At 38.8% G+C, this 21,318-nt stretch overlaps 1 protein-coding gene across 4 annotated transcripts; it reads right to left on the bottom strand.

The window, feature by feature from the left end:
* Nucleotides 1–6,499: 6,499 nt before the first annotated feature.
* LOC308258065 (glycine N-acyltransferase-like) lies at nt 6,500–19,223 on the bottom strand. 4 transcript variants are annotated; one of them, XM_080688316.1, is made up of 6 exons: nt 19,089–19,223; nt 13,710–13,805; nt 10,870–10,977; nt 9,339–9,465; nt 7,812–7,983; nt 6,500–7,596 (listed from the first exon to the last, which is right to left on the bottom strand). In XM_080688316.1, the coding sequence occupies exons 2-6, from the start codon at nt 13,785–13,787 to the stop codon at nt 7,194–7,196; spliced, it is 888 nt and encodes a 295-aa protein (XP_080544442.1). In that variant the 5' UTR covers nt 13,788–13,805; nt 19,089–19,223; the 3' UTR covers nt 6,500–7,193. The 4 variants fall into 4 exon arrangements, with proteins under 4 accessions (XP_080544442.1, XP_080544440.1, XP_080544441.1 ...); XM_080688314.1 differs by lacking the exon at nt 19,089–19,223 and adding an exon at nt 18,363–18,607; XM_080688315.1 differs by lacking the exon at nt 19,089–19,223 and adding an exon at nt 14,889–15,090.
* Nucleotides 19,224–21,318: the final 2,095 nt, after the last annotated feature.

The following is a 21,318-nucleotide window of genomic DNA, read 5'->3' as shown; positions in this document are numbered from 1 at the left end:
TGGGACAACATGAAACGAAGCAACATACAAATAACAGGAGTGCCAGAACAACAGGAAGAGGAGCAACGGTTACATAACCTTTTTGAAGAAATATCGTCAGAAAACTTCCCTGTTGTGGGGAAGAAATAAGTCACACAAGCACAGAGAGTCCCAAACAAGATGAATCCAAAAAGACCCACACCAAAACACATCATAATTACGATGGCAAATGTTCAGGACAAAGAGAGAATCTTAAAGGCTATAAGAGAGAGTCAGAAAGTTACATACAAGGGATCTCCCATTAGATTATCAAGTGATTTCTCAATAGAAACACATCAGGCCAGGAAAGAATGGAAGGAAATTTACAAAGTGATGCAAAGCAAGGGGCTGAATCCAAGAATACTCTATCCAGCAAGGTTATCATTCAAAATTGAAGGGGAAATAAGGAGCTTCACAAACAAACAAGAAAAAAAGGCTAAGAGAGTTTATTACTACCAAGCCAGCAATGCAAGAAATGCTAAAGGGACTTGTGTATAAAAAAAAAATAGAAAGGTAAGAAGGAACACAGGCATGGAAATAAAAATGGCTACAAACAAGTACCTTTCAATAATAACTTTAAATGTAAATGGACTAAATGCTCCAATCAAAAGACATCGAGTGGCTGAATGAATAAAAAAAAAGACCCATGTCTACAAGAGAACCACCTCATAACAAGGGACTCACACAGACTGAAAGTGAAGGGATAAAAAAATATCTTTTAGGCAAATGGAAATGAAAAAAAGCTGGGGTAGCAACACTTATATCTGACAAAATAGACCTCAAAGTGAAGGCCATAACAAGAGATAAGAAAGGCCACTTGATAATACTAAATGGATCAATACAATAGGAGGATATAACCTTGATAAACATACATGCACCCAATGCAGGAGCACCCAAATGCATAAAAACACTCCTGGAAGATATCAAGGGAGCGACTGACAACAATACAATCATAGTAGGGGACTTTAATACACCACTGACATTACTGGATAAATCCTCTAGAAAAAAAAATCAGCAAAGAAACATCAATCCTAAATGACTCACTAGGCCAGATGGACTTAATTGACATCTTCAGAACATTTCACCCCAAAGCCACAGAATATACATTCTTCTCAAGTGCACATGGGTCATTTTCAAAGATAGACCATATGTTGGGCCACAGGCAAAGTCACTTCAAATTCAAGAAGATAGAAATCATAATAAGCATGTTCTCAGATCACAATGGGATAAAACTGGAAATCAACTACAATAAAAACAATAAAAAAATAAAACACATGGAGACGAAATAGCATGCTATTAAACAATGACTGGGTTACCAGAGAGATCAAAGAAGAAATAAAAACATCATGGCAACAAATGACAATGAAAACACAACAATCCAAAATCTATGGGACACAGCGAAAGCAGTCTTGAGAGGGAAGTTCATAGCACTACAAGCCTACTGCAAAAAACAAGAAACAATGGTAATAAATTACCTAACCCTACAACTCCAAGAGGTAGAAAGGGGGCAACAAGAAAAGCCCAGTGTAAGCAGAAGGAAGGAAACAATAAAGACCAGAAGGGAGATAAACAACATAGAGACCAAAAAAATAACACAAAAGATCAACAAAACCAAGAGCTGGTTCTTTGAAAAGATAAACAAGATTGATGAACCTCTAGCCAGGCTCACCAATAAGCAAAGAGAGAAGACCCAAATAAACAAAATCAGAAATGAAAGAGGAGAAATAACAACAGACCCCACAGAAATACAAAGGATTGTTAAAAAATACTACGAACAACTCTATTCCAACAAACTAGATAACCTGGAGGAAATGGACATATTCCTAGAAAAATACAACCTTCCAAAACTCAATCAGGAAGAATCTAAACATTTCAATAAGTCAATAACTAAGGAAGAAATTGAAGCAGTCATCAAAAAGCTTCCAGCAAACAAAAGCCCGGGGCCAGACGGCTTCACAGGAGAGTTTTAGCAAACATTCAAGGAAGAACTAAAACCTATCCTCCTCAAACTATTCCAAAAAATTCAAGAGGAAGGAACACTTCCAAGCTCCTTCTATGACGCCAGCATCACCCTAATACCAAAAGCAGATAAAGACTACACAATGAAGGAGAATTATAGGCCAATATCCCTCATGAACATAGATGCCAAAATCCTCAACAAAATTCTAGCAAATCAGATCCAGCACCATATCAGAAAGATCATACACCATGACCAAGTAGGATTTATCCCAGGGATGCAAGGATGGTACAATATCCACAAATCAATAAACCTGATAACATCACATAAGCAAACTGAGAGATAAAATCACATGGTTATATCAATTGATGCAGAAAAAGCATTTGACAAAATCCAACACCCTTTCTTGATAAAAACTCTCAGCAAGGTGGGAATAGAAGGATCATACCTCAACATAATAAAAGCTATATGTGATAAACCCACAGCTAACATCATACTCAATGGGCAAAAACTAAAACCATTTTCCCTAAGAACAGGAACAAGACAGGAATGCCCACTCTCACCACTCCTGTTTGACATAGTACTGGAAGTACTAGCCATTGCAATTAGACAAGAAGAAGAAATAAAAGGCATCCAACTTGGAAACGAAGAAGTAAAACTGTCCTTATTTGCAGATGACATGATATTATACATAAAAACCCTAAAGACTCCATCAAAAAATTATTAGACTTAATAAATGAATTTGGCAATGTAGCAGGATACAAAATTAACACCAAGAAATCTATGGCATTTCTATACACCAATAGTGAACTTAGTGTTCTCTATTTTCTTGAGAGACTAAAAAAAGCAATCCCATTTACCATCACACCAAAAAAATTAAGATACGTAGGAATAAACTTAATTAAGGATGTAAAAGACCTATATGCAGAAAACTACAGGACACAGAAAAAAAAGAGATAGAGGAAGATGTAAACAGATGGAAGAACATACCATGTTCATGGATTGGTAGAATCAACATCATCAAAATGTCCATACTACCCAAAGTAATCTATAGATTCAATGCACTTCCCTAGAAAAAACTCTCCAAAAATTCAGCTGGAATAAAAAAAGGCCCCAAATAGCCACAGCAATCCTGAGAAAGAAGAACAAAGTAGGTGGGATCTCAATACCAGATTTCAAGTTGTATTACAAAGCCACTGTTGTCAAAACAGCCTGGTACTGGTACAAGAACAGACATATAGATCAATGGAATAGAATAGCGAACCCAGAAATCGACCCAAACCACTATGCTCAATTAATATTTGACATAGGAGGCATGAACATACAATGGAGTCAAGACAGTCTCTTCAATAAATGGTGTTGGGAAAATTGGACAGATACATGCAAAAAAGTGAAATTAGACCACCAATGTACACCATACGCAAAAATAAACTCAAAATGGATCAAGGACTTATATATAAAACAAGAAAACATAAAAATACTAGAGGAATCCACAGGCAGAGAAATCTCAGACATACGCTAAAGCAATTTCTTCACTGATACTGCTCCTAGGGCAATGGAAACTAAAGAGAAAACAAACAAATGGGACTATATCAAAATAAAAAGCTTTTGCACAGCAAAATAAACCATCAACAAAACAACAAGAAAGCCCACTGCATGGGAGAATATATTTGCAAATGTTATCAACGATAAGGGTTTAATCTCCAACATTTACAGGGAATTCATACAACTTAATAAAAGGAAGATAAATGATCCAATAAAAAAATGGGCAACGGACCTAAATAGAATCCTTTGGCAAGAAGACAGAAGGAAGGCCAAGAGACACATGAAAACATGCTCAAAGTCACTAATCATCGGAGAGATGCGAATCAAAATGACAATGTGGTACTATCTTACACCTGTCAGAATGGCTATCATCAACAAATCAACAAACAACAAGTGCTGCGGAGGATGAGGAGAAAAAGGAACCCTTGTGCACTGCTGGTGGGAATGCAGACTGGTGCAGCCACTGTGGAGAACTGTATGGAGTTTCCTCAAAAAACTAAAAATGGAACTACCATTAGACTTATCACTCAAAGGTCTGCACTTTTCTACTGCACAACACTCAATAGCTGAAATTTTTTTTTTTATTTATTAAAAAAGAATCTCAGGTTGTCTCTAGTTGTCAGGTTTCATGGCAAAGTTATAAAAGGGTAGTTTGGTGTTTAGATATTTCACTGTTTAATGACAATATTTATATGAGTTTTGAGAATTTTTGATGATGGGCCTAGAGAAATTCGGCTAAGTGAAGTAAGTCAGATAGAGAAAGGCAAATACCACACAATTTCAACTTTATGTGGAATCTAAAGAACAAAATAAATGAGCAAACAAAATAAAGCAGACTCATAGATACAGAGAACAAACTGATGTTTGCCAGATGGGAGGGTGTCAGTAGGGTAGGTGGAATAGGTGAAGGAATTGAGAAGTACAAATTGGCAGTTACAACATAGTCGTGAGGATGTAAAGTATAGCATAAGTAATCCTATATAATAAAACCCTAATATGCAATTCAACCAAACGGTGGAACGACTGGTTGCTATGACATGCACTGACCACCAGGGGGAAGACGCTCAATGCAGGAGCTGCCCCCTAGTGGTCAGTGTGCTCCCACAAGGGGAGCGCCACTCAGCCTGAAGCCAGGATCACAGCTGGAGACCACAGCGGCAGTTATGGGAGCCTCTCCTGCCTCCGCGGCAGCGCTAAGGACCAGTGGGACATCCCCCAAGGAATACCTGACTGCAAGAGGGTGCAGGCCGGGCTGAGGGACCCCCTGCACTAGTGCACACATGTCATGCACTGGGCCTCTAGTATAGTCAATAATATTGTAATAACTATGTATGGAGTGAGGGTGGATCTAAACTTATTGGGGAAATAATGTTGTAAATTATATAACTCTACTATCCTATATAGTAAAGAGCTAATATTCTAATTAAACCAGATGGCAGAACAACCTTCCAGAATGACCAGTGGGCAGGGGGTGGGGCCAGCGAGCCTGTGCTGCCAGGCCAGCCATGGCAGGCCTGGGCCCCCCTAACCCTCCGCTTCTTCAGAGATCATGGTACAGGCCTGCTTCTGGCACCTCCCCTTCTGCAGAGTCTGTCGCAGGGAACGGGTCTAAGCTGCAGTTGAACATCCCCCGAGTGGTCCTGGACCTCGAGAGGGCGCAGGCCCGGCTGAATGACCCCCAAGTGCACAAATTTTTGTGCACTGGGCCTCTAGTAATATATAGCTGCAGTGAATATAAAATATTCAATGTCTATTTAATTGAAAAAAATAATTTTATGAAATATGACATACCAATTAGAAAAAAATTTACATTTCCCTAGCCAGTTTGGCTCAATGGATATGTGTTGGCCTGGGGTCTAAAGGGTCCTGGGTTCAATTCTGTCAAGGGCACATGTGCAGGTTGCGGGCTCAATCCTCAGTAGGGGTCATGCAGGAAGCAGCCAATCAATGATTCTTTCTCATCACTGATGTTTCTATCTCTCCCTCCCTCTTCATTCCTTTCTGAAATCAATAAAAATATATTTCAAAAAATTTTACATTATAAATACTAAGGTAAAACAATAATATATCTAAGAAGTGAGCAATACTAATTTTCATCTATAGTTCTATGGCTCCTGGACCAGGAACATCGGGAAACTTGTTAGAAATGTAAATCTGGGACTCTACCCCAAATCTACTGAATCAAAAAATCTAAGGGTGAGGCCCACTATCTGTATTAACAATCCCCTGAAATACTTCAGATGTATCCTCAAGTGGGAGAACCTCAACTTCTAAACCAGTACCTCTCAACTGAAGTTGATTTTGCCACCAGGGGAGGTTATCAAGAGCTGGAGACATTTTTATATCATAACTGGAATGGAAAGTGTTACTGACATCCAGTGGGTAGTGGGCAGGGATCCTGCTCCATATCCTATAAATGCACAGGATGGCCCTATAACAAAGAATTGTCCACCCCATAATGCCCATTGTACCAAGACTGAGAATCCCTTCTCTAAACTAAGCCTCCCCTCTTTGGAGTGGACAAGAAATTAAACCTCACACATTGGTTTCTCTGTTTGTGGGGCCTTCATCTTCAATTCCACAGCCTAGTTCTAGGTGTAGATGGACCAAAAGCACACAGGTTCTTAGTCCAGGTGACTGTCTTCAGTCCAGTGCTCTCTTTGTTGCCGAGTGTCAAGGTTTAGTGCTGTTCCTGTTGAAATGTTGGGGCAGGAAACTCTCCCCTAACTACCCTGATCCAACTGGGACAAAAATTGCTCCATACCACCACACTATGAGACTATTGTCTGAACTGCATAGAATTTGGCATCCTGAAACAATGTGCCAAGGTCAAGTGAAACAGTAGGTACACATGATGTACTGCTCTCTCCATAAAATTCTCTGTTCTCAATAAATAGCCACCTCCCTGGGTCTGGGTCTTCCCACTCTCCATAAACCCAACCCAGGCTCTTCCCATCACGAACCACTTCACTTCAATTTGTACAATCAAACACAAAATCTCTTTATTGTTTGGGGTTTGGGTGGATTTAGAAAGTTCTGCTTTAAGAAGCAACATTGAATCATTTTCCCTGCTGTGGGAGTGAGGAAGGGACAGGCTAATATAAGTTAGTCTTTTTCTTCATAACTCTCCCTGCCATATTATGTACACTATGTTTAAGCTAGTATTTCATACATGTTTATGTATAATCCTTTAATGTATTGAGAAAGCAGCAATCAGAGGAGAGGATGTTCTCTACAGACCTACTGAGCAGGGTCCACTTGTTGATCATGGATAGAAAGACCATAGAAAGAGAGAAGAATAAGTCATAATGCTCAGAGACTATACCTCTCCCTGGAAAATCTGGCAAGGCTCTACCCATCCACACACTATGAGTTCCAGGAGAAGCCATTCCAGGCAGCATGCAGTTGATGAGAGTGTCATCCAGATCCCCGGAAGTGTGGGGGAACTAAACCATGTGGAGTGCCTGGGGCAGCGTCAACCTGAGATATCTAAGGGATGCCAGCAGTGACTTGAGTGCAGGGAACATGGTATTGAATATTCACACTGCCTCGCCAGAGCCCACTACTTTGCTGATAATTACAATTATGTACAATTTATTCTTTCTCTCTGCCCACCCATCCATTGCTCCAGCCACATGTGGGGGCCCATCTGATACTTGTTTGTAGGATGGAGTCACAGAGGCACACAGTTCCACTGGTTCCAGGTACAGGGCATGCGGATATGATGCAGATTGTAACTCATTTTCTGCATAATTTTGTTATTCTTGTCAGTGTGAGAATATACGGGGAAGCCAAGGTTGTTTAGAGCCTGGGTCTGCTTATAGATGACATAGGAGATGAGGCCCTGCTTGCGGTACTCAGGCAGGGTGCCTGCCATCCGTATCTCTCCTGTCTGGTCCATCAGGTCCCAGCACACAGGGTTCCCCTCAGGCCCCAGCAGACAGAATGTGGGGAAGGTCTGTATACAGCGCTCGATGAATCTCTGGCTCCTCTCATTGCCACCAAAATGCCAGAATTTATTCACCAGGGCAGCGTGGGTAACATCCAGGGATGAGAGTTTAAACATTTCTTGATTGCTATGGAGGTTCCAAGAGAAAAGTAAAGTCCATGAATACTTATTATATTTGTTCTTGTCCCTACTGTGTATAATACATTTCTGAAAACAATGATTTGGGCTGCTTTGAAGCATATTGACCGTAGCGGTGGTGAGGAATAAAAGCAGAAAGAGAAGTTGGGAGGCTACTTCAGGAATGGGAGGTGTGAGTAGTGTAGTGACTTTTATCAAACTTACATGGCCTTGGGTTTGCCACCACCAGGTGGTAAGTTCTTTACATCCAACAAGGAAGGAATCAGTTTCTTTACAGTGTCAAGTTCCGCATAGAGAAAGCACTCTGTGTGCTTGACTTTGAAGGATTTCCTGGCTGCGAGATTTTGTATCACCTCATTCAGGTTGGACTGGGAACCTAGATGGGGTTTTAAGGAGACATGCAATTATTTAGTGCATTTCATGGAGAAGCTGTCCAGTACAGTGGTACGTGTCTACATTTACAGTCTAAAAACCTAGGTTCTGGCTTAGTACTGCCAATGTGTGATTACAAAGTCAGGATTTGTGCAATGAACATGCTCAGCAATTCATTCACAACCATAGTCATACCTTTCGTGGCAATGCAAAGACTGGAACCAAGTTTTCTGGGTTACATGAACATATTGTTTTCATAATGATGCATTATAAAAACAGTAGTAGCCAACATCTCTTGTGTGCTTACTCTGTTCATAGTATGCCAGATTGTTGCAGGAATAACCCACAATGTGCCCATGTCTCTTTGTATCTTTTCCCTGGCATAGTCCCCTCCTGCACTGCATCTGGCCTTGCCCATATGGCTTGCTTTTTCCACTGGGAAAGAGTAAATTTGGTGCATGGAGAAGCTTAAGAGTGCTTGTACCATGGGCTTTCCTTGTACTCCTGATTTCCTTGAGACCAACACTATATGGATAGGATTAGGCTACTCAGCTAAGGACTTGTGCTCCTATCATGCTGTCACTATGGTGGCCAGCACCAACAGCCAGAACCATCATTCAGGAAGGTGAGTGTTGCCATACTAGAGCAACGAGCACATAGTCCATCCATTAACACCCTACAGCTGCAAGAGGAAATCCAGATGAAACCAGCAGAAGAACTGCCTTGCAAAACCCAGCCCAAATGTTGATTCACAGAATTATGAGGTTTGCTCTGCAGTCCAAGTTAATTGGCACAGCCAGGTATTGTGCTATGCAATTTTCCTATTCAACATGTTATCTAATCTTTTCAATACCCTTGTGTTTTAGCTACCATTGTTATCCTCGTTTTTATATATGACTCAGTGAGGATAATTCAAGTGGCTAAGATGACATAGCAAGTAACAGACAAATGCCATCCTAGGGAGTGTGATTCTGGATGGCATGCTCATAACCATGACGGTTTCCTTAATGACCTAAGAGGTGCTTTAAGGCAGGACTTGTCGTTCTTATTCCAGGCATGGAAAGCCCTGGGGACCTGAGGGAAGCTCTACTCTGGCTCCTAATCATTTTAAGTGATTCTGGATATGTCTGAAAAATATGGCATAAATTCTTGGCTATCAAGGTGTTATGTTGTTTCCCTATATGAAGCTACCCCCCCCCCTTTTTTTGCAAGCGTTGAGGGTGTTTTTCCCCATTACAAGTTATATTCACAGCTGAGTAAAAAATCTGAAAGCAGGCTGAGGGTTTGAAGTATGGAGAAAGATAAGAGTCCTAGGGGAAATTATCAGGGCAGAGTATACTTCCTACTCAGTTTACTTACTTTGGATCTGCAAATGCTGTTTCCAGTTGATGACTTCTGGTGAGACAAGCAATTCCTGACAGTTCTTGGGGTCCTTGGAGTAGATTTGGTAAGTATTGGTGTAATGATCCCAGTTATCAACCATCTCCTGTTGTCGTTGGTGATCAGGAAATTAAGCAAATTCCATGTAGTCCATGATTGCAATACTTTTTTTGATTCCATTACACTATGATATATTTAAGTACTAAAATATTGGTATTTTTGATGAATTACAATTATTTCTGAATCATATGATCAAGAAATCGTGTGATCAAGATGAGAGACTCAAGTATTCAATTTATGATGTAAAATTGAAGAACAATACTATTTTTACCCATACATTGCATTAAAATTTCAAATTAAACAAAGACATAACTACTTAGAAAGCATTCTTCTGTATTTCCATCCTTCTCCTCAGGATGAATGACAAGCAGTTGACAAGGAAAAACTTCTGTTGCAATAATAAATTTTATTACATTTCAAACAGGTGCAGAACACAAAAACTATGAACATGATAGTTTCAAATTTGGTTCAGATTACTCTAGATTAAATCTCCATCTATATTTAATGAAGCTAAAAAAGATGAAAACTGGTTAGAAATGCATTCTTAAAACAATACTATGGTTATACTAATTGTAGTTCTAGAAGAACAAAGGAACTGCTTACTTAGAAAGACCCCCTAAAATTATTAAAAAACAGATGAGATTGTTAAAAGAAGGAGGCACAGGAAAATATTACCTATGATTAGTGCAGAATTAAACAGCCTTTTTTAAATAGTTAGAAAATGTACAAAATGCACTCATGGTAAGCAATGATACCACTAACATATTTAAGATAAAGTTTATAATTATTTTATTTATTTTATAATTTTATTTCAGTTCAGTTTTTGTCATTAACACAAATTTATTCATTTTATATATTGTCTAATTTAGTGGCTTTAAAAGTAATTTTTATTTGTCTGAAAGGTATACTACTTGTATTTGTTATAAATTTATCATTTCACTGGATGTTTTAAAGTGAACTTATAATTTTTGTTTTTGATATTGAGTTGCACTAATTTTTAAATGTTTTCCCAAAATGTATATGGAAATTCTAGTATTATGAATTTACTTTTTAGAATCACCCCAACTCATTGTCCTTGCCCTTTCTATGTCCTCTTTTCCTTGTCATCCTAAAAAATATAATTATCTACAGAATATAGTTCAGGTAAAGGTTCCACTAAGATGTGCCTCCAAGCTTTTCCTGTGACCTCCATCTTCAACCTCCACAGTTTAATCAGCTTCTGTCTGTGCTATTTCTGTACGCTGTGCATATTCTGTTGTTATACACTTCTCATCAAATTGTAATTTACTTGCTTAGCTACCTTTTCCTCCAAAAGGTGAGCTACTTGAGGATGAGGATTTATTCACCATCACAGTGATTTATTTCTCTGTTCCCTGAGTCTACGTTGCCATGTGCATTGTAGGCACATATAGCAAATAGAAGTGTATGCATTCCACATCTGGCAACTTACCTGTTCCCGAGGGCAGACAACCACTGTACTAAAATCAGGCCACCTGTCCACCAGGGCCTTTAGCTTGAATGGGTTTCCCTGGTTCATGTGGAAGACAGTACCATACACCTGTACATGATGAGAAAGTGAGAAGGTCAGCTTATTAGGAAGAGATGGACCAGTGCCCTGTTTGATCAGGATAAGAATTCTATGAAATTAGGCAAAGTAACTGGTAGGGCACCTACTTCGAACTGTCTACTTTATTACTCCAATGGAAATAGATTTTGGGGTCAAACCATGAGAACATTATATAAATATGGTCAAGTATCCAGATATGTAAAATAAATTAATGAAAAATTATTCACGGTCACAATGTAGAATTCAGTGACACATCTTTCCATTTTATTCCACTTACTTACATAGTTACACCTAATTTTTAAATAATGAAGGTACCTAATCTCCATCCACACACACACACACACAAGCTGTACAATGATTATATTTTCTTTTTTGTTTAATCCTCACCCAAGGATATGTTTTTATTAATTTTATAGAGAGAGGAAGGGAGAGAGAAACATGGATGTGAAAGGCAACATCGATTGGTTGCCTCCTGTACACACCCAGAACAGGGATCAAACCTGCAACCTGTGTGTGTGCCCTGATAGGGAATTGATCCTGCAATCTTTTGGTATATGAGACAATGCTCCAGGCAACTGAGCCACCCAGCCAGGGCACTATGATCATATTTTTGACAGTGTAGTCAGTGATTCTTCCTCAAGGGCACCCATTCTTCCCTTCATTCAAGGGGTTCTAGGTCTGTAATCTGGTTCAAGCCTGGGAATTAATTGAGAGACAATGTTTCTCTGTTTGTATGATTCAAGTAAGACCTTTGAGTTTTTGTAAAGTACTTGCTGTAATTCCTGATACTTAGTAACTGTTTGAGAAGTATCAGATATTAATTTTATCATATTTTATTTAGTAACACTGGTAAAGTTCAGAAATATCTACCAAAAAGTATTGACTTTGTAGTTTTACTCATGTTATATCCAAGAACAGAGATACTCATATATATTTATTCTTGCAATGTTTCCTAGGAAACAGTGAATTGTGGAATCACAACAGTCTGACTCTAAACCCTGCCTTCTCCATAATTGCCCTACCTTATGTCAATCAGAAGGATCAGTGATTTGGGTTTACACTAAATGCCTGCCAACTTAGTTTACAAAAGATCCCTATGTATGGTGTCAGAGTGCCTGGAAAAATCAGTGACTTTTGGTAATTTGTGCTTTTTGCATGACATAAATTGTGAAAATTATGTACTTAATGTTGCTAATAGTATGTCCTTATTTATCCTTATAATGTCCATTGGGTTTGTAGTAATGTCCCCTATTTCATTCCTGCCATGGAAAATTTGTGTCTTTTTTTTTAATTTCTTGGTCAATTTGACTATTAATCTTTTTAAAAAAAAACAGATTTTGGAGTTATTGATTTCCTTAATTGTTTTTCTCCTCGCAATTCATTGGTTTCAGCTCTTTTATAATTTCCTTAATTCTGTTTGCTTTGGAGTTAATTTACTTATTTTTGCTAGTTTTAAAGGTGAAAGCTTAAAGCATGGATTTGAGAACATTATTCCTTTATAGTACAAATACAGAATGCTATGTATTTCCCACTTATTCTTGCTTTATTTGCATCCCAGAACTTTAGAGATGGTGTATTTCCATTCCAATAAAGTATTTTCTAATTTTTTGTATGACATTAAAGCATGATTTATTTATAAGTGTATTGTATAATTTCTAAATATGTAGGTATTTTCCAGATACTTCTCAGGTTTTGTTAAATTTTAAGTTTAATTTCATATTGTTCAAGGATATACCTTATATTATTTCAATTCTTTAAAAAATGTTTTTAAGTATCATCTATCTTGGCAAATGTCCAATGTGCATTTAAAAATAATATGTATTCTACTGTTGTTGAGGGAAATATTCCATAATATCAGTTAGTTCAAGTTGGCTCATAGTATTGTTCAGCTCTTCCATATCCTTATAGGCTTTATGTCTATTCTCTAAATTATTGAGAGAGGAGTGTTGGAGTCTTAAATTATATCTGTGGGTTTACCTATTTCTTCTTTCAGTTCCATTAGTTTTTACTTCATGTACTCTGAGTCTCTGTATACATTTTAGCATTTTTTTTGGTCTTTTTGGTAAATTGATAGCTTGATCATAATGCTATGGCATTTATCCCTGGTAATATTCTAGCCCCTTTGCAACATATATTATTGCAATAAAAATAAAACAAAAACAACCAAAAAACCTTCTCTATGGTAAAAGATCATTGTTCCATTTCTAAAATTAAATTTCTGTGTCACCTCAAGTGAAACATAATACATTTGGGTTTGACAAAATAGAAATTGATCTGTTATTAATTTCAAAGAAGAATCATAATGGTTAACCTTTCATCAGTTACTTGATTGTTTAGAAAAAATAATTTAAACATGAATGTGTTAGTTACAGCCAACTTTGAAATTCTGGAAACACTTCCATTGCTATCTGACACTACTCTTAGAAGGGCACAGGGAATGATCTTGGGTCATCACATAGCAAAGATCATAGTGGGTTCATATCATAGGGTTGCCACTCACTACTTGTGTGATCTTGGTCAAGTCATATAACTGAGCCTCCAGATCCTCTTTGGTTACATGCATATAATATACCTGCCTGGCAGCAAGATGATGTGAACTATGTGAGATGCAAGATGAGTGAGTGCCTGGCACAGAACAGGGGCTCAGTGAGTGCTAATTCTCTTTCCCACGCTTTTCATAGGCTGTCACTATTCCTTTTTTCCCTAGAAGGTTGCACTCTCACCTTTAGGGACTCAGGGAGGAATTTCCTCAAGGATTTCTCTAGCATCTGCAGCAGTTGTGGGCCTTGTAATTGCAACATCTTGGCAGGGACCTTATCCTAAAGAGGGGATCAAGAAACATCAAGGAATGAGAAGTGCTAGACGACATACTAAGACACAAAACAGACCCAATAGGCAGTTCTAGCTAATGGTCTGGCTTTTATCCCAGCCATTTCATTGGTGCCCATTCACTAAACTCCTCACCAAGTCTAAGGAAGGATAAGTTTGGCAGAAAGCACAGATGCCTCTTTCTGAAATTATTTGTACTGTTTTTAAACTTTAAAAAAATATTTCTGAAAACATTATTTTGATTTTTACATCATCCAGCATTCCAGTAATTAAGGATTCACAGAGATTAAGAAATATATTCTCTAAGCATGAATGAGCATCCTTTGAGATTAAGCTTCCATTCATGATAAACCTGACTTTGCCAGTTAGAAGCTATATGACATAGGGCAAGTTACTTAATTCCTCTGCCTTGGTTTTCTCCTCTATAAATGACAATGACTATAGTACCTGCACTACAGAGTAATTGAACAGTTAAATAAATCAGTACATGTAAGCTTCTTAGAAGAGTGTCTGGAACATAAGCAAGCACTCAACTAATGATTATAATCAGTATCCTATTTATTATTATCATTAGTAGAAGCAACATTTAACCACACTGTCATATAAAAAGTCTATTGAATGACTCTTTCTGCACAAGAATTTCTGATGAGGTTTAAATGGGGAGAATCCATGGAATCTGGCATGTGGTAAATGAGACATTTAATCTTAAATCTTACAGGGTGCCTGGCATGGAGTAGTACTCAGTATGTGTCAGCCATTTTTATTATTGTTATCACTTTAACTTAAATAAAGCATATATCTTTTCTTGCTTTTAGAGCCCAAAAAAATTAAAGAGCCCTTATATAGGAGACAAATAAATGATGGAATGAAACATTTTCCAAACTCAACTATGTGTTAGAGCCAAAAAAATTAAAATTACTTAATCCTGCTTCTGGTATTTTGTTGTTTAGAAGTTCTTAAGGGAATATGAGATGTATAATTATATATATTTAAAAAGTTCTCCAGGCTATTTTTATTACTGTTGTTCAGCTTAATTGAGATATAATTTACATACAATAAATCCTCAACAATACCTTTCAAATCAGTAAAGCAAGAAGACTTGTAGAGCTAATTCTCAAAGCTGGCCAAAAGGCTGGGGTCAAAGTGTATTTCAGTATATGCAATTCTTTGGCAGATGGACAATATTGAATTTTACCCAAGTCCTGTTATCCTGGAAAACATGAATGGTGAAAGAATTTCTTCCACCGACTTTGCATTTCTGAAATGGCTCACTGCAAGGAACAAGCCTTAAGGCACATGGTTGTCCTCCTTGTTTACCTCTAATAGAGCCAGATGCTGATGCTCCAAATTCCCAGTGTTTGTCTCATGAATGATTAGCTAACTGTGGATCCCCACTGACATTTCAGAACAAACTGTTTTAAACCAAACTTGAGTTCATTCTCTCTCCTTCCCCTGGATTGAGTCAGCATATAACCCCATTCTTACTCCCTACCAAGAAGAGGCTGAACTCAGGGTAAAACATTCTCTGAGCTGTATCCATCCTGCCTCTCTTGTATTAATCGCTTCCTTTCAGGATTCTCTCTAGACCTGTTTACACTTCCCTCATACATGGTGAGCAAACCAATCTACCAGGACAAAGTTCTGATGTGCTAACAAAGTGTTAGTGGATTTAACTAAACTTTAAGCCTCTCTCCTCTACACAGGACTGATCTTTGACCCACACTCAGCCTGGGCCCAGCACTGGCAGCAGAAGACCAGCCCTGGCAGAAAGATACTCCATGTATCTTGCTTACTCCTTTTTACAAAAGAATAGTCATTTCTGCTTGAACTTTCAGATGGTCTGGGTTTCTCCCTGTTGAACTAATGCCCCCTCCCTATTATAACAGTCCCCTTTCTCCTTCTTACAATAATCCTTTCGAATAAATTCTCTCCTTACCTAAGTCTGGAGTTGTTTTCTGTTTAGCAATACTTTGGCACAGCTTCATTATAAGTAAATGGACTTATGACTAGCCTGGAAATCTAGGTATCAACCTGTTTATTTATTCATTCACTCAATAAACATTGATTGAATTTATTAGGGTTACATTGGTCAATACAATTATATAGGTTTCAAGTGTGCAGTTCTGCAATACATCATCTGCACATCTGCTCACCATCCAAAGTCTATTCTCCTTCCAACATCATTTATCCCTCGTTTACCTCCTCCACCTGCACCACCCCAGTTCCCTCTGGTAATCACCATACTATTGATTGAGAACTTCACTATTGTGGCTTTGTAAGGTATACTTCAGCTTGGCTGGACTATATTTCCTGGAATTCCATTTGGATTTCATGGGAATTCTATGGGGGACTTGGAAGGCAGGATGGAGCCGCAGGCTTTTTATAGCTGACTTGGAGACATGAGGCAGTGGCTGGGCTGGCAAGGGTCTCACTGTCCCCTGGGTTTGCCTTCACCTTCACTGTCATCTGGTCCAGGGTGTTTAGCTCCCTAAAGAAGGAGCCTGGCTTCTGCAGGGTACACATTATCCCAAGGTCAAAGTCAGCAAGAATTGACGTGGTCTCTGTTCCTGTGAGGGCCAGCTTGTGCTGTGGGTTTAGCTTGTTCTTGTTCTCTTCCACTTTAAATTATTTTCTCTTTCCTGACTACCTCTTCTAGTAGTTTAGTCTTCAGCATCATATGAGAAGAAACAGCCTACCGAAATTGCTGAACTACCACACGGAAGTGCAGAAGGCTGAATCCTGGGACACATCTACTTTTTTTTTAATATATATATTTTTATTGATTTTTTTACAGAGAGGAAGAGAGAGGGATAGAGAGTAGAAAATCGATGAGAGAGAGACATCGATCAGCTGCCTCCTGCACACCCCCTACTGGGGATGTGCCCACAACCCAGGTACATGCCCTTGACTGGAATCGAACCTGGGACCCTTCAGTCCGCAGGCCGACACTCTATCCACTGAGCCAAACCGGTTAGGGCGACACATCTACTTTTGCTTCTCTTTGAACCCTGACTGATAAACACAACTCTGATCAATAATCTGAGCAACTGTGAGCTTAGAAGAAACTTGAATAGATTACCTGTTAAGAACTCATAATCTAATAAAGGAAATAAAACATGTACATAACTAAAGAAAATGCCTCTAAATTACTTCATATATGTGCTGTGGATTTTATGACATTTTGATACAGCCTTTTTATGGGGGACATTTTGATGTGGTCTAAAACAGAAATAATTTTTCTTTTCAATTGTATAATTAAATTATATTAAAAAATGATTAACTTAGCGTATCCCCAATCCTTACCTCTTCTTGAGCTTTATTCCATCCTTAAACCTAAGGGTGAGGTGTATATAGTGTATATTACTACATAATATGAAGAGCATTTGTCTGTTTTGATTCACTGCATCAAACTGGGATTTCAAGATGATTGGATCAAGCATGCTGACTAAAAATGGTGGATAAGGAAAATCAAGAGTTTTGCCTAAACTCTATGAGATTTCACAAGCGGGAGCTATTACTTCTAAGTGGAAGTTTATAGGGTTCTCACAGGAGGACTGGGGAGGAGGATGGTGTTAGTTGCCATATTCCTGGGAAGTACAGGCTAACTCTTTCTGTTAGGAACTATGGAGAAAAGTATTCTTGTGAGGCTCCAATTGTGTTAAAACTTGGATTTGCAAACCCCTGTAGATATCAGGAGAAAGTCACTGCTGTCTAGATTATCTACCCACTTTAATGACCATTCATTTAAGGTTTACCCTTGTTCTACTTTTGATGTCCATGAACTTTTGTGAATTAATATTAACTGATTGGAAAGTACCAGGCACAATTTGTTTCTCTTTATAAAGATAATTTACATAAGGAATGACCATCATTATTTTACTACTCTAAGACCCATTCACATGAAAGTTATGATATTTATGGTGCCAAATGGGCGAGTCTTAAAATAAACATGAAAAAGTTAGGAAAATTACAGTTCAGCTGAGATTACTAACATTACATTTATTTTCTATGATTTTAAGTTAGCAATTAATCTCATCTGCATTTTAGTTCTTGCACCAGACTATCCTTTTGAAATTTTCAGCAGGGAAATTAATGTTCCTAGTCATTATTTATCCAAGGGGAAAAAAGCTGACTATCTTAGAATGTTACCAAGGATTAAAGAAGATAATGTTTGTATAGTATGTCTACAAACTGCTATATAAATGTCATCTGAATCAGCATATTCCTTCCCAAGGGCTGTTACATTTTCTGTGCTACCAATTTCAAGTTCCCAATTCTTCTCACATTTATTTACCAATACAAAGCAAAACTATGACTTTAGTCAGTCAAGAATTTCTCGCAGAACTAGGGTACTTCCCTATACACCCCAGGTTCCTAATACAGGTTTCTCAAATGGAAGTGCTTTCTTTTCCCCTGCAGAATTCTCAATACAAATGAACCAGAAATTTTCATACACACCCAACAGTAGCATTCTGAATTATGCCCCTACAGAGGGGAAGCAAAAGGAGATGAGGGGTCCCAAAGCAATGATTCTCCCTTGTTCTCACCTGCAAAGCTATTCTCTCATTCAGTCTCTGCAGAGATCCTCAGGGAAAGACAAGGAGCAGCAGATTATTCCAGAAGATGAAATATGTTGTCTGAGTATAGTGATCTTGAAGAGTGTACTTTGATCTCTTTCCTCCCCCACCCGGTGAGCTGAGGTTCTTAATAGAACCTGTTTAGCATGCTGTGGAATCTTCCAGCAGTAGAGTGTGAGATGGAGAACCTCCCCCTGGGTCCCATGTTCAAGGACATGGCTCTCTCATCAGGTTGTGCCAACACTTTATTGACCTTTAAACTTTTAAATAAAAACTTGTAACCAGGAGGATTAAATATAGTGATGTTTGCAGTGTCTCCCACATATGTGCTTCACTTACTCAGAAAGTGCTTCCAGAAAGTGACCAACTCTCTCCTCATTCATTCATCAGTTCAGATCAGAAACGTGCAAGAAATTTTTCATAGTGCCTAACAAGCTGCTTTTCACAGAGTAGGAGCCACATGTATGTGCCTTTGGTATATGGTGTTACTGAACATAACACAACATGAGCATTTTGATTTGTGTCACTTAAGTAGAGAGGATGTCACAACTAGTTTTTTTAACCTGTCAGCAGTGCCTATCTTTTGTGGGGGAGGAGAGAAGCACAAGTCCTTACCTGGAAGCTGTCATCACACCAATCTTCACAGGTGTCCCCAGACACAAATGAGAATGGAAGACTTCTCCATGATGCAATTACCTTTTAATGCAGGCAGTTCAACAGGATCTAACAGAGTGCATTCCAGAAACTGCTGAGCTGAGGCTTGTAAGGTGGACAGTGCACACAGCAAAATCTTCTGGTGTCAGCTATCATGAAATCCAACCCTTCCTCTCTGCGTTCAGGGTGAAGGAGCTGGCTCTTCTACCCCCCACCAAATGCCAGGTTGCTCTTTGCCCCCACAGGCCCTGCCATGACTCTGCAATGTATGTGAAACCACCAGGCCAGATACTGGTAGGAGAGTAAGATTGTGTAGACAATACCTTCTTCCTTCCCTTCTCATTTTCAAGTACCTGCAATAAGAGCAAGGCAGTAGAAAAGATATGGATGGTATCTGATTTGCAGAATCAGACATATTTTCTTACACATATGCAGAACAGAATATTACATGTATGGAGTGACTAAAACTGTTAGAACCCTCCTTTTTTAGTATAAGCGGTGCCCTCTCCACTGCCCATTCTGAAGCTGCAGATAAGCATCCTAAATATGACTCAATGTGGGCACTTCTTAGTCTCACTTTAAAAAAAAAAAAGTTGTTTTAATTGCTTGAGAGAGAGGAAGGGAGAGGGAGAGAAGGATAGAAACATCAATGATGAGAATCATTGATTGGCTGACTCCTGGACTTCCGTCCCCCACTGGGGATCAAGCCCACAACCTAGGCATGTGCCTTGACCGGGAATCTTACAGTGACCTCCTGCTTCATGGGTAGACACAACCACGGAGCCACACCAGCTGGGCTTAGTCTCACTTTTATAAAGAAGAAAGCTGAGGCTCAGTGTGGCTGAATTAGATAGAATTTAAACCCAGAGACTCTTCACTCCAATGTGCTCACTGATCCACATTAACTCTTGCTCTACCATCCTCAGAAAAGAAAGGGGAATTCATAGAAGTGATATTTTGAATACCAAAGCCACTGTGTGAAACAACTAAGGAGAGAAGTTTGACACTATCTCTATCTTGTCCTCATCATGTTAATCCTTGTTTACCACATTAGAGTTTCAATGTGGAGGCAACAAGAGCAACTCTAATCAGAGGAGCAGAGACAGGTGTAGCTGGTGTCCAGAGAGAAAGTAAGAAGAGCTTGAATGCTCCTTCAGTCCATGGATCAGCACAATACAGGTTTGCATATATATTTTTCTGTCCTTTCTAGGAGTCGTGTCCCTCCTACACTATTAATTTCAATCTTATCTCCTGGGTTAAGGTCGTTATGATCATTTATTACTCTTTCTCTAAAGCCAAAGGCCAATGTAACTATTCTGTCACTACCAATAGAGTGGACCCCTTGACCCCAGTAGTGTCTGTATCTCACTAAAGTTGATTAAAACAAAAGACTAGGAACCTTCTGTATCATCCTAGAAGTCAGACCCCTAGTCCTCTCCTTCAGCTATCACCCACACTCAGTCACTCAGAAGATTCCAAGGGCCTCTACCCCCAAGCCCTGTATCTTAGTTTCTTAACCTCTCCAGGTTGTTTCCCCGACTGTCAAGAGTGCTTTTGTACCAGGTAACCAAGCATTGTTCTGCTCTTCCTTGACTCTGTGCTTTTATCCTTGCTGTGTTACATGAAGTAATGAATGTAAATTTTCTTACACTCTGTGGGATCAGGTACAAGGAAAAGGGTTCAGGAGCTCTTGTTGTCTTCATCTCCGTGTTTTTCCCTAAGTGATGGAGTGAGGTGCTGGTAATGATGCTAGAAGCAGCTTAGCATAGTGGCTCAAAGGGATGACAATGGGGCCAAACTAGCAGGGTTGAGATCCTGACTGCACTACTTACCTATGATGTGACCTTGGACAGACTATTTCATTTCATCTTTCATGCTCTTTTTCTGAATATATAAAGAGCAGTAAATAATAGTACTTACTTGGTAGGGTTTTGAGTTCTTCCTGTGCTCAGTTTTTTGGGGGACAGAAACTAACAGGTGTGACAAAGATATAGAGAAATTGGGACTTTTGTGCACTAGTGATAGGAATGTAAAATGGTGTAGCCACTGTTATAATCAATATGAGAATTCCACACACACAAAAAAGTACACCTATCTTATTACCCAGCTATCCCACTTCTGGGAATATATCCACAGGAATTGAAATCAGGACCTTGAATAGCTTTCTTCACTCCCATGTTCATTGCAGCCTTATTCACAATAGCCAAGAAGTGGAAGCAACCTAAGTGTCTATCAACAGATGACTTGATAAAGAAAATGTGGTCTATATACA

Source organism: Plecotus auritus (assembly GCF_963455305.1).
Source record: "Plecotus auritus genome assembly, chromosome: 9".
NCBI lineage: Eukaryota > Metazoa > Chordata > Mammalia > Chiroptera > Vespertilionidae > Plecotus > Plecotus auritus.
Note: the sequence above shows the minus strand (reverse complement) of the source record. Positions and strands in the feature narration are given on the sequence as shown.